General features: G+C 36.3%; 1 protein-coding gene across 1 annotated transcript in view; it reads right to left on the reverse strand.

The window, feature by feature from the left end:
• Positions 1–13,093, reverse strand: part of cdh13.L (cadherin 13 L homeolog) — a 523,301-nt gene that overhangs the window by 60,970 nt on the left and 449,238 nt on the right. Inside the window, 2 exon segments of the mRNA NM_001094730.1 lie at positions 7,046–7,299; positions 9,177–9,359. Of these exon segments, the coding sequence (NP_001088199.1) occupies positions 7,046–7,299; positions 9,177–9,359 (437 nt within the window).

Raw genomic sequence — 13,093 nt, forward strand, 5'->3', positions numbered from 1 at the left:
TGGTGTACACAGCCATTCCTTTTTTTAATTAGGTGATATAAAGCCAGGGATTGATGGCACAAACCTTATTTTAGGCATCAATAATTATACTTATGTTTAATTAAGATCCGCCGTAATGCACAGAGTTTCTCATGGTATGATTTCGTTAATTTCCCAGGATACAAGATCTTATTAAATTTGGCCTTTAACTTCTCTCTAACAACACATGTTAAGCCGCTGATTAAAATTTCAGAGGTGGCGGAAAGACACCCAAAATTAAACTCTTAAATCTGCCCCTGAATATACATGAACACCTATAATTAAGCAATCAAAATTTAGAAACTTCATTATAGGTCTATTAATAAACAGTGGCTTATAATTAATCGGGGGCTCTTTTTTCACTGAAAAAAATGAAGCTGGCGGGGGAATTAATTACATCAGATTAATATAGGGCAGTAAAAATTAGAGTCTCTCCAAATCCTTATTTCTCAATTATTTCAACTAAATGCTCACTGAACGCATGATTAGACAAAGAAAAAGTTCTGAAAGGCACACACTGCCACCAACTCATATTAAATGAGAACATGGAACCTGCAGAAAATGTGACTGAAAACAAAAAGCAGAAATGCTTTACTACTAGAATTTTGTAGAATTTTGGGAGAAAGTTGATTCAACTAGACAAACCAAACCAAATTTTATATACGTGAACATAGGGTTGTTCATTTCAGTCATTTTGCTGGATTCACTGCTGTCAAAGGATAGGGGTTTTAATATATGTAGAATGTTAAGACAAAGTAATGAGAGAATAGACTTTTGAGTGTCTACAGTAATTTTTTAGCTTTTGTTTAGTGAAATATAAGATAATGATACAGAGTGGGGCTCATTTGTAAACAGTGGGCAAATTTGCACCTGGGCAGTAACCCATGGCAACCAATCAGATGATTGCTTTCACTGTTCAACCAGCAGTTGGCTGATATAAGCTAATCACTGATTGGTCCTATGGGCTACTACCCAGGTGAAAATGTGCCCACTGTTTATAATGAACCCCAGTGTGTTTTTACTCTCAAAGTGAAACTCTTCAGAAGAACCATGATCATAATACCCTTCTCCCACTGCTAGTGCCTTGCCATGCACTTGAACTGGAAATATGCTGTCTACTAGTGATGAGCGAAATTTTTCACCAAGTTTCGCCACGAAAATGATGCCCATAGACTCTAATGGGTGAAAAAAAATTGCTTGAAATTTTATCGCCCTTAGACTTCAATGTATTTCGGAAAATTTTGCTGTATCGTAAATTTTTCTACTGTTTACTGTACATACATGTGCTGGCAAGCATGTATCATTCTATGGTAGGGTCAGCACATGTACCATAGACAATACATTATACAACAACAATGAGCAGCTGCTGATGAAGAGAGAGGACAAATTGAGCAATCAATATGCTCTAAGTGCCTTCCTCCTTAGTTAATAAATTATAAGAAGGGAGTTGTGTTAGCTAATTGAATAAAATGATGCTTTTGCTGTTAAATTAAATGGATTAATATTTTTATCACTATACCATCTGAAAATCCAGTTGTTTGAGCCTTATGGCTGGCTGCCTCTTCTTCGCTCTGGGGGCCAAGCCCACAATTTGGATGCTACTACTCTCAGGGGGGTTATTTATCAAGGTCCAAATATTCGAACTTAGAATAATTTGTGGTTTCGGAGAAAAAAAAAAACTACAAATTTTTTTGTGAATTATTAAAGTCCAATGGTCTAAAAACTCTGAATCCGAAACCCGGGCATCTAAAAGCTCTCGAGGTCCTGTATAAGTCAGTGGGGAAGGTCCCAGTGTTTACGCTGATCCGTACCGATATCCGATGAGTTTGTGGTTTCTGTGCAAAAAACTACAAAATTTTTCAGGGGAAAGCGACAAAGTTTGCCCGACCCTATTTTTTCGGGCTTTTTTCCTTCATAAATAAGGTTCATTCGGCCAATCTGAGTTGCTCGGATTTCTAACTTAGAAATACTCAGATAAATTCGGACCTTTATAAACAATCCCCTTAAAGTCTGAGTTACAGAAAACAGAAATAGCAGCACATTCTTAAAGTTGGATGTTTCAATATCACTGTGATGATGATATACAAACTATTATTACTAAATACAAATGTATATATTTTTACTAATGGAGTTGGATTAAGTTGTAGTTGTTTTGGTGATCGATAATGATGTGCAGAGGTTTGTGTCAATTACAAATATGCAATGTGTATATATGTATTTAAAAAATAAGCTATAGATGCTAGTGCTGGAGAACTGCATTACACATTATCTGTCAATGATTGTGTATGATACTTGTTCGGAAAATAAACATAAACCTACTGTTCAGGTGAAGGATTTAGAAAATGTCACTTTTTTTTTGAGAACTCCAAAGTTTGAGACAAGTGATTTATCGGCTTTCATCCCTACTAGCATGGCTATGAACGATAAAGGCAAAACTTGTGTATATGTAAAGTGGCTGTATAGTTAAAAGAGAATTGGCAGTCAGCAAGCTGGAGCCACTGCTTTGCTTTACACGACACAAAAGGAAGCCAAAGGTCTTTGGAGAAAACAAATGCCTGAGGCAGCCAATCCTTCTATCACACTTCTCAAGGAATGTTTGCCAGAAAAATAGTGCAAGAATAGAGATGGTTACAGATGAAATGTTGCATTATGACAAGAGCAGATAAAGAGTAAGTGCACATTTACATTCTTAAGTTACAGATGGATCTGTTCTAAGCAACTTCTTAGCTGAGTGATCTTTTTTTATGATATCGGATTTATGAACCTTCCTACTCAGTCTGCAAATTAAAGTGCTATATGGTTGTTGTGGTCACAGACCACATCAACCAATAGAATCGGATGGACTGTGATGTTTTAGTTGCGTTGTGATTTTAAATAGTAATGCTTCTTCTTCTCATGGCCTTTCCATATTTATCTTCTGTTATGGCTACCTATATAATGCCTGATTGGAAGGGTAATTAAGCTTTCAGAATATTAAGCTGAACAAAAAACACATATAATTAAAGTAAAAAGAAAAACCCACAGAATAAATACTAAGTGAAATTTGCGATAGAATTTACCATTTAAAAGCTATTTGAGGTGAACTGCACCTTTAATCGATGAACAAAAGTTTTTGTCAGGTTCTCCAAATTTGTGTGCACTGGAAAAGTTGCAGAAAAAATATCACTTTTTTCTGCAAAGCAAAACGGAACCAGTTTTCCCATGGCTAGCCATTTTACCACTCTAAAAAAAAGTTACTCATAAAGATCATTAGAAAATTCTAAATGGGGTATTATAATAACAAGAACAAATCAGAAGTTTTCAGAAAGTAAGTCAGTGTGGGTCACTCCCACAGGATGAAACTTTGTGCCCATAACATTACTCGCATGCTTTTTAAAGGGTCCCAAATAGATCAACAAGACCCATATAAGCCCTGGTCACCAATAAAGGAAGAATTAAAATGTAATTTTGTCATTGAAATGCATAGGGAATGAATTAATAGTTCTTTATACTTTCTTTTTGAACATGAGGTCAGAAAAAAAGAAAGGAGCAAAATAAACTCAATTTCAATGCACACCTCTAATTTCAATATAGCTATTGTATTTACTATATATGTGGCACCTTACTGGCCCCTTAGTGGTAAATGTAATACATAAATTATCACATCAGAGAATTTTTCAGAGCAGTAGGCAACAACCAAAAGGGAGTCCGCACACGGATTTAAAGCCTCAGAGGTAATGTAAATAGAACTCTGGCTATCCTTACACAGTAAACTTCATCCAAACAGAAAACAGAAGTAGAAGATTTAGAAAAAGATAACTGAGCCAGTTTCAAAAATAGTGCTGCCTAGGGATAGCTGGAACTATACAAAAGAACCAGTTTGTTGCTGTTTGAAACATCATCACGAAGAAATAAGTTTTGCAAGGGACCTTGGGTTTTCCGGATAACGGATCTTTCTGTAATTTGGATCTTCATACCTTAAGTCTACTAGAAATTAATTTAAACATTAAATAAACCCAATAGGCTGGTTTTGCTTCCAATAAGGATTAATTATATCTTAGTTGGGATCAAGTAAAAGGTACTGTTTTATTATTACAGAGAAAAAGGAAATCATTTTTAAAAATTTGGGAGTCGATGGGAATACTGTCATGGGAAAAATTATTTTTTTTCAAAATGGATCAGTTAATAGTGCTGCTCCAGCAGAATTCTGCACTGAAATCCATTTCTCAAAAGAGCAAACAGATTTTTTTATATTCAACTTTGAAATCTGACATGGGGCTAGACATATTGTCAATTTCCCAGCTGCCCCAAGTCATGTGACTTGTGCTCTGATAAACTTCAATCACTTTTTACTGCTGTACTGCAAGTTGGAGTGATATCACCCCCTCCCTTCCTCCCCAGCAGCCAAACAAAAGAACAATGGGAAGGTAACCAGATAACAGCTCCCTAACACAAGATAACAGCTGCCTCGTAGATCTAAGAACAGCACTCAATAGTAAAAACCCATGTCTCACTGAGACATATTCAGTTACATTGAGAAGGAAAAACAGCAGCCTGCCAGAAAGCATTTCTCTCCTAAAGTGCAGGCACAAGTCACATGACGAGGGGCAGCTGGGAAATTGACAAAATGTCTAGCCCCATGTCAGTTTTCAAAATTGAATATAAAAAAATTCTGTTTGCTCTTTTGAGAAATGGATTTCAGTGCAGAATTCTACTGGAGCAGCACTATTAACTGATTCATTTTGAAAAAAATGTTTTTTCCCATGACAGTATCCCTTTAATTTGGAGCTTTCCGGATATCGGGATTCTGGGTAAGGGATCCTATACCTGTATATGTATTTCTGAGGTAACCCTATTAAAAGCAGGACAATGCACACTCAATGAATAAAATGAATTACCATTTGAAACCAGAACATCATAGGGAAGACTCACTGGGTCTTGCAACAAAATAACATTTGTTAAGCATTTATTTGAAAATGCCAAGGACTAAATGGGTTCTCTGTCTACCTGTCAGTCTACTTATCCATTTTGACCATTTGTCTGTCTATCTATAGAATAAGAAAAAGATAAGAATGTATTGAATCTGCAACATGCATTAGAGAGAATCTCTGCTTCTAGCAAGTACAGCTACTTCACATATCTCTTCTTTAACATGATATAGATTTATAGTTGATTTTTTGGAGAGCAGATTTTGCTTTATAATGAGCAAAACTTATAAAGCACTTTCAAATCCTTGTATCTTAAGCATCTCCCTGGTGCCTATAAGGCATTGCAGAAGATACCGGATGACCCCATCAATGAAGAGGTTAAAGAGCTTTCCCTAGTGAACTGCTCTGGCAGCTTTTTCAGGTAAATTAAGAATTATTACAGCACATCTCTACGATGCTGCTGTCTGAAAAAGAGGGATTAGCAATTTATAATAGGGAATAAGACCTATATCCCAAGGGATGTAGATGCAGGAATTATAATCATATGTTAGAAATGAGCTTTTTAATTGATTTTTCATTCTTAAATATATTTGTGTTACAGCTCTTAATAACTAGCACTTATTCCCAAAGATATAGCAACCTGAAAAATGCAGTTAAAGAATGAAATATTCAAAGTATTTTGCTTTAGTTCTTCTCAAACTAAAAAAAAAAAAATTATGAATTTCCACAGGTCTGAGCTGGAGAGAACAAATTTGATGAACATTTTTATCTATAAGGATGTCAGAACTGATTTGTCTTGTTTCCAGGGACACGTCATTGAAATAAAACCTGTTTATAAATAAAACAAGGTTTAATATTCTCTAGCATAGTGGCGTTAATGCAGGAGAGGAGTGTATTTTGTAATATTCATATCACTGTTTCATACTGTCCCTTCTGGCAATATTCTCTTTTACATTATACAAGCACTCTAGATGCAGTAAAATTAGATGCAGATCAGTTATGAGCAAGGCTCATTTAGGGCAATGGCACATGGGATGTATCTGTGAGTGGTTTAACTAAATATAACCTGCATTATTCTAAAAAGGAAGGCTAATTATGTCATTGCAGTATCCCTTTAGAATTATATAAGTGGGACAGAAAAGACAGTGGGGCAGCTAAACACCCTGTTGACTTTTGATATTGTATTGTTTGTTTGTATGTGTCTCATGGATGATAGCAGTTTTCAGCACCACGGCCAGTGCCCTTTTAAAATAAGTATTGAAAGGGGACTCATTTATTAACACTGGGCAAAATATGTAGTAACCCTTGTCAACCAATATTGTTTTACCTGCAGCTACCTTAGAAAATCGAATTAATGAATAGTTGTCAGGTGCAGATTATCCCAGTCTTAATAAATGACACCCACTAACAATAGATAATTGCCAGTTAGGCAATTATTATTATTAACCTGTATTTTTAGAGTGCAAGCATATTGCACAACGCTGAACAAAATGCAAAAAAGAAATTTTCTATACTGTAAATAATAAGCAATCTGTATTTTTGAAAAATCTTTTTTTTATGTATTTAAAATTCCGATTTTATTAAATCTGCCGATAACAGCTTAAGTTTTCCTAGTTAAAAAATGAAATTGTGTATATAAATGTGTTCAACTGTAAAGTGACTGATATTATCAAAAATCATCCCAATGGCTAAATTTAACATTTTTGATTCACTTTTATTCATGTTTTCAGATGCTCTCTAGTGGTTTATAGCTAACTGAAAATATCGGAAACTCTACTACAGCAACAGAGAAGGAACTGCACATAATGAGTCCTCTAGGAAACACACAGAACACTACATTCATTAATATAGGAATGACGCCTGTTTATCATGCTGAGCTAAGGTTTGGCCATCTATTTCTTTGAACAAAAAGTATCTCCTTTAAACTAACCAAATGTTGTGTAATAATAAATTTAATACATTCTCCTAATAAAAATGACATGCAGTATTATATCATACTTTGGCATGTGTTTGCAGGTATGTACTTTTTATAGTTACAGAGATCAATGAATGATACCAATTTTTATGTGACACCAATTTGTTACAATGCGTTGTCATTAGAAGAAGACTAAAAATCTTACCTTATAGACTGATGCTGTAGTGTGTCTGGATCTGTTGCATTAACTGTGAACAACTGTGAACCAATCTGAATATTTTCCTTTTTTGTTACAGTCATTGGATCTGGGTGAAATACTGGGCTTTCATTGACATCCAATACAGTTATCTGAACAGTTGCAGTCGAGCTAGATCCATAGCCAACATCAGGGATCAGAGGGTCTTCATTCTCAACCTTGATCAGCAGTGTATGAAATGCTGAAATCTCATAGTCCAATGGCTAAAATACAATGAGTACATAATTAACATGAGCATTCACAGTGTGTTATTTTAAAGAACAACTAAAACTGGAAAACTGAATTAGAAAATATACAACTCATGCATACGGATGTTGAGCTTAAAGTTCTCTCATGGAATCTTTGTCTAACCTAACACTCACACACTCTTGAGCATTTAAAAGAAATTCACATAGTACTGAACATTGATCAAACGCAAAAATATATAAATCTAAAAATGAATGTAAATGTAAAATCTTTATTAGTTTTTAGCTGTTTATAAATAATGTTCCACTTCACTATCATGTCTATGTGCAATGATTACAGTGTGAGATACAATAATATACTATGCTTGCTTAAATGTGTTGGTATTCTGTGGTTTGTATGTTAGTCTGTGTAGAAATGCAAATTAAACACAACTAAACACTTCTAGAGATTTCCCAATTTTCCAGCTCAATATTGCATGGCCCTGCGTCTGCCATGATTTTTTATGTTCCAAGCAAATATTTGAGGACAAATCATAGCAATATATCTCTTCGAACAACTACATAATATATAATTATAATAGCCTTTTACACTTGCCAAATATTCTTTGTGTGTCTTCTTGCACCACCCTACCTTGCTCTGCCTCACTATAAAACACTTCTTCTGTCTCTCGCACCCTCACCTATTCCACCACTATCCACACCTCTCCTACAGGAGCAGACCAGAAACATTGTGAGTAACAGCACAATAAAGAAAAGGTCATTATAGCAGTAAATGCTAAAGTTAATGCCTTGACCTGCATCCTTTTGTTTTTATTTGGTCAACTTCTAGTATCTGTGTAAGCTAGGGGGTAACATTACCCTAGTGTGTGTAATGAGAGAAAGAGCACAGTTTGTAAAAGCTGAGAGAGAGTTTATTAGCCTACTATCGGTCAAGGATATTGGGTCATACTTTGGGCCTGTGTTTTCATTTATCCAGAAACCTTTTATCCAGAGAGTTCCAACATACGGAAAGGCCACCTCCCATAGACTCCATTTTAATCAAATAATTACAATTTCTAAAAATGATTTCTTTTTTCTCTGTAATATTGAAACAGTACATTGTACTTCATCCAAACCAAGACATTATTGATCCTTATTGGAGGCTAAACAGTCATGTTGGGTTTATTTAATCTTTTAATGATTTTTTTAGTATGGATATCAAAATTATAGAAAAACGCCATATCCGAAAACCCCCAGGTCCTGAGCATTCAAGTCTCATAAATATGTACAAAAACTACATTAACCAACAGATATGTTCAAAGTGGTGTAAGAAAAACTATAATATGACAGCAGTCAGTCAATACAAAACATCCACAGACTGTAATCTCTTTTAGGGTAGTACTTCTATTGTATTAATAAAGACATACGCTGTAATGTTTTCCATAAGGACTAGGGAATAAAATAATTTAGTACATAGCTAATAATAAAGATCTGTCTGTGATCATTTATTTTAAATTTAATGCTAGTGACAAAGATAAAGAGGCAGATCGTGAGAAATGATGAATATTTAGATGAATGTGGATTCTGTATAATTTTTTGATAAACCTCAGATACAGTATTAAACCATTTTAATACACTGCTGTTTGTCATAATCATTTTAATTACAGATGAAATAAATGGGTCTTACATTATTATAATAGAGTAGACTAGTGCTGTCACACTTTCCCATGTATTGGATAAATGATTAAATACACCACATTTTTGTGGTTTGGATTATGTTAAAATGATTTCATATAAAACCCTGAGCAGCAGGCTTGAGAAGGCCATCCAGCCCACAGGTTTCTAAGTGAATTAAAACATGTTAAAGTTAACAATATATTTACAGTATAAATTCAGAAAACAGTATGATGACTTACTTTGACTACAGAAAGCATTCCTTCATTTGTCTTTGGATTGGTATGAATTTCAAAACTCTGGCCAGGGTTCCCATTGATGATTGTATAAACGGCCTTCCATGCTCCAGTAGCTGGGTCATCTTTATCCTCCACAGTTAAGTTGACCATTACACCTGTTACTCCTTCTTTAACTGTTGCCTGAAACTAGAAAAAACAAAAATAAAATTACATTTTAAACCTGATCTGAATATTAATTAGAAAAAAATGTGTTAAAGGAGAAGGCAGGGCCGGAACTAGGGGTAGGCAGAGTAGGCACGTGCCTAGGGCGCAAACCTGGGGGGGCGCCAGGCACGTACCTGCTCTGTCACCTACAGCCTGTCCGGTCCCATCTCTCCCCGATTGCCGCTGGTATCATTTCGCAAATGTGCGCTGGAGCAAAGTTTCACGCATGCGCAGTCTAGCGCGCACTGACCCGGTGCCGTGGCCTGTCAGGTTGCCTAGGGCACCTGGCCAGGTTGGCCCGGCTCTGGGAGAAGGAAAGCTACAGAGCCAGTTTATTGCCAATAGATTTGCCACAATAGTGCAAGTTAGAACACTATATTTATTCTGTAGAATGCTTTACCATACCTGAGTAAACCCTCTCTGTTTAGGTTAGCAGCTGTCATATTAGCTTGGTGTGATATCACTTCTTGCCTGAATCTTTCCCTGCTCTCTCATAGCTCTGGGCTCAGATTACAACAAGGAGGAGAGAAAGGAGTTGGGAGAGAGGAGCAAACTGAGCATGCTCAAGACGTGTCCTTGAGGTTTAAGCTGAAAGCCAGATACAGAAGCCCATGTGCGCACAATAGAGGGAAAGAAATGCTGTGTTTCTTTCGACAGAGGACTCAGAGGAGCATTACTTTGAGAGTTTACTGTTGTATTTATATAGACCTTTGTGATAAAGTTTACTTTGAGGACATTACCATTTAACAATTCCCACTTTTGACATGTTGGTAGAAAACATCTTCAGACTGTAGTTCCTTACACAAATTCACTGACTGACAGTTTCCATCTATCCTATCAATCTCCATGACCAATCAAGAGTTAGCCTAATTCCTAAAAGGGGTAATTTGCCATTAAATTAACTTTTAGCATGATGCAGACTGTGATTTCCCAGGCAATTTGTAAATGGTGTGGAACCCTTTCCTATAATTGCTCTATAAGGTGGAATTTATATCACAAACCCAAAAGACCATGTCTATCTCTCAGCTCTATTTACATACACTAAAAAATGAATTCAACAGAGCCCCCCCCCCCGCAATTGAACAATGGATTACAATGTTAACAATTATTTCCCCCTCTATAAATTAACTTCTTACCAAAGAAGTTACCCATCAGAGGTTTAAAATATCTGTTGAGATTGGCTATATAAGCATGTTACAGCCTAAGAGCTAGCTACATCTATGTCCTGGGTAATGTACAAGCCTTTGAAGATGTACCCCTACTTCTTACCCCCCTTCCTTATTTTCTTAATACAGATGGACACATATTCAGTTACTTTTTCTTTTTTTCATGACTTCCCATTTGTTATATTTTGTTGATAATTTTGCTCCCACCTTGGGTTACTTTTGTTATGAACACAAATCTACATTGGTACTGTTACAGCTACTGGTGTTAAGATGGCTGTACCCCAATATGTAATTAAATGCACTAAGATTGCTCAGAGGCAGTAACCAACAGCAACCAATCTATACAGTATTTGCTTTTAAACATACAGTACATGCTCCATTCATTCAAACCACTTTGTGAACATCCTTTTAAGGGTTGTCCCATAAATTGTTAAGCCATGTATCTCTAGCATAGAATCAGTAAAAACATCCTGAAGAAATAATTGCATCATCAGATTCTATTCAAATCCCCCTTTTACATCCAAGCTCCACAAATAAAAAAACAGTAATTAGAAAATTAGAAGTCTTTCTCTTCTCTCATATTTATCGGAACCCTCTGCAGCTTAGTTTTCAAACTTTACTAAATTCATTCATCTATTCTGCTCAGTCATTTATTTTTGTACTTTACATCTAGTTTCTTTCTTATCAACAAGTTTGATGCTTGTTAACATAATCAGAAGTTACTGATCACCCTCTCTGCTATTAAGGGCAGTGACACATGCGGCAATTCAGGGAGATTAGTCGCCCGTCAAAACAAATCTCCTCTTCTTTGGGATGACTAATCTCCCCGAACTGCCTTCCAGCCGGCTAGAATGAAAATCGCCAGCAGGACGGCACTTGGAGCGTTTCGTTTTCTGAAGTCGCCTGAAGTTGCCTCAGAGGAAACTTTTGGTCGACTTCAGAAAACGAAGCACTGGGAGTGCCATCCCGAGCGTTTTTCATTCTAGCCGGCGGGAAGGCAGTTCGGGGAGATAAGTCTCTTAAAATAAAAAAAACAACAAACCTGATGAACTCAATCCTCTCATATCTCCAATTTTACATTGATAACTGCACATTCAATGTGACCATGTCTCTTCCCCTTACATTCAGCACCTCTATCTCAAAATCATCTCTCAAAAGCAATCTTGTGTAACTCATACAAGCAGTCATCCTCTCCCATCTAGATTCTTCTAAGATTCTTATAATGGATTTTCTGGCCACCTTTGTCTATCCATACTGAAGGCCACAGATAGGATTGAACATTTCATTTCTTCTGCCTTTGGTTGCCCTTTTAATTCTACATTTAGTATTAAATTCCATTCTAACTGACACATTTGCTTTAGGATTCCTCTGGTGCTGCACCTTCTGGAATTCTAAACTTGTTCTGTAAGATTCACTTCTTCAACATAAGCCATTACATTTTTCGTGATCTTTCCTCCCCAGTACAGACTGTCAGGATTCCAGTTTCCTTGATGCTGGTAATTTCTGTAGATTATCACTCGATCAGAACCTCAACTATCCCTAGTTTGTCTGTATACAATATCACTTTTAAACCACCTACCTAAAATTTGAGACATACATTTATGATGTGTGTGGGAAGGTGAATAAAAATACTGAATTTCATGCCCCTAATAGTTATTAGTGATTTACAGAATTAGAAACATGCTTTTAATGATTAATCATTTGGAGACTGTGATCTCTCCATTTTTGCAGCTATATCTGATCATAATGCTCGTAATAGTAATAATTGTGGTTTTTTGGTGTGATTTATGATATACAGTATTTACTCCTAATGCATACTGTAAGCAGTCCTTGAATGCTGCTCATTTGAGATTAATTATGCTATGAGATCAGTTTAATACAGTAGGTATAACAATGCTTTCTGATTATATAGGACTGTAACTCTCCACATGGAGTAACTCCTTGTTCTCAAAAAGGTTGTTTATTTTGGGATGGGATAACATCTGAGGGGTCACTTATAATGATGAGCGAATTTGCCCTGTTTTGATTTGGCGAAAAATTTGTGAAACTTGCAAAATGCATTAAAGTCTATGGGCGACTTGTTTGCTACTTTTCTGTAGCAAAATATACTGGAGTCTTTGGGTGACCTTTTTTGATGCCGCAACTTTTTTTGTAGCAAAATATATTCGAGTCTATGACGACTTACAGTATTTTCTCACTCAAAAACGGCATTGCAGTTTCGTGAAAAAATCTTGCAGAAACGCAGAATTTCTCCACAAATCTATGCACAGTAAAAAAAATTCACTCAGCACTTGTCACTAGGGATGGGCGAATTTCTCTTGCGGAAAAATCATGAAATCGGAAAGTTTCACAAAAAAAAGTGAAATTCGGCAGTGCCGGGCCATGCTGGGCAGTCGCCCTAGGCAGGCCCGGCATTCGCAGCGCCTATTTAGTGCGCTTCTGCGCATGCACGAATTTGCACGTTTGCGCATGCGCAGAATCGCACAAATCGCGAAAACTACATTGAGTCGGCCAGAGAAGGGAACCGGACTTGGGGTAGGCGACAGAGGA

Source organism: Xenopus laevis, chromosome 4L, assembly GCF_017654675.1.
Source record: "Xenopus laevis strain J_2021 chromosome 4L, Xenopus_laevis_v10.1, whole genome shotgun sequence".
Lineage (NCBI taxonomy): Eukaryota > Metazoa > Chordata > Amphibia > Anura > Pipidae > Xenopus > Xenopus laevis.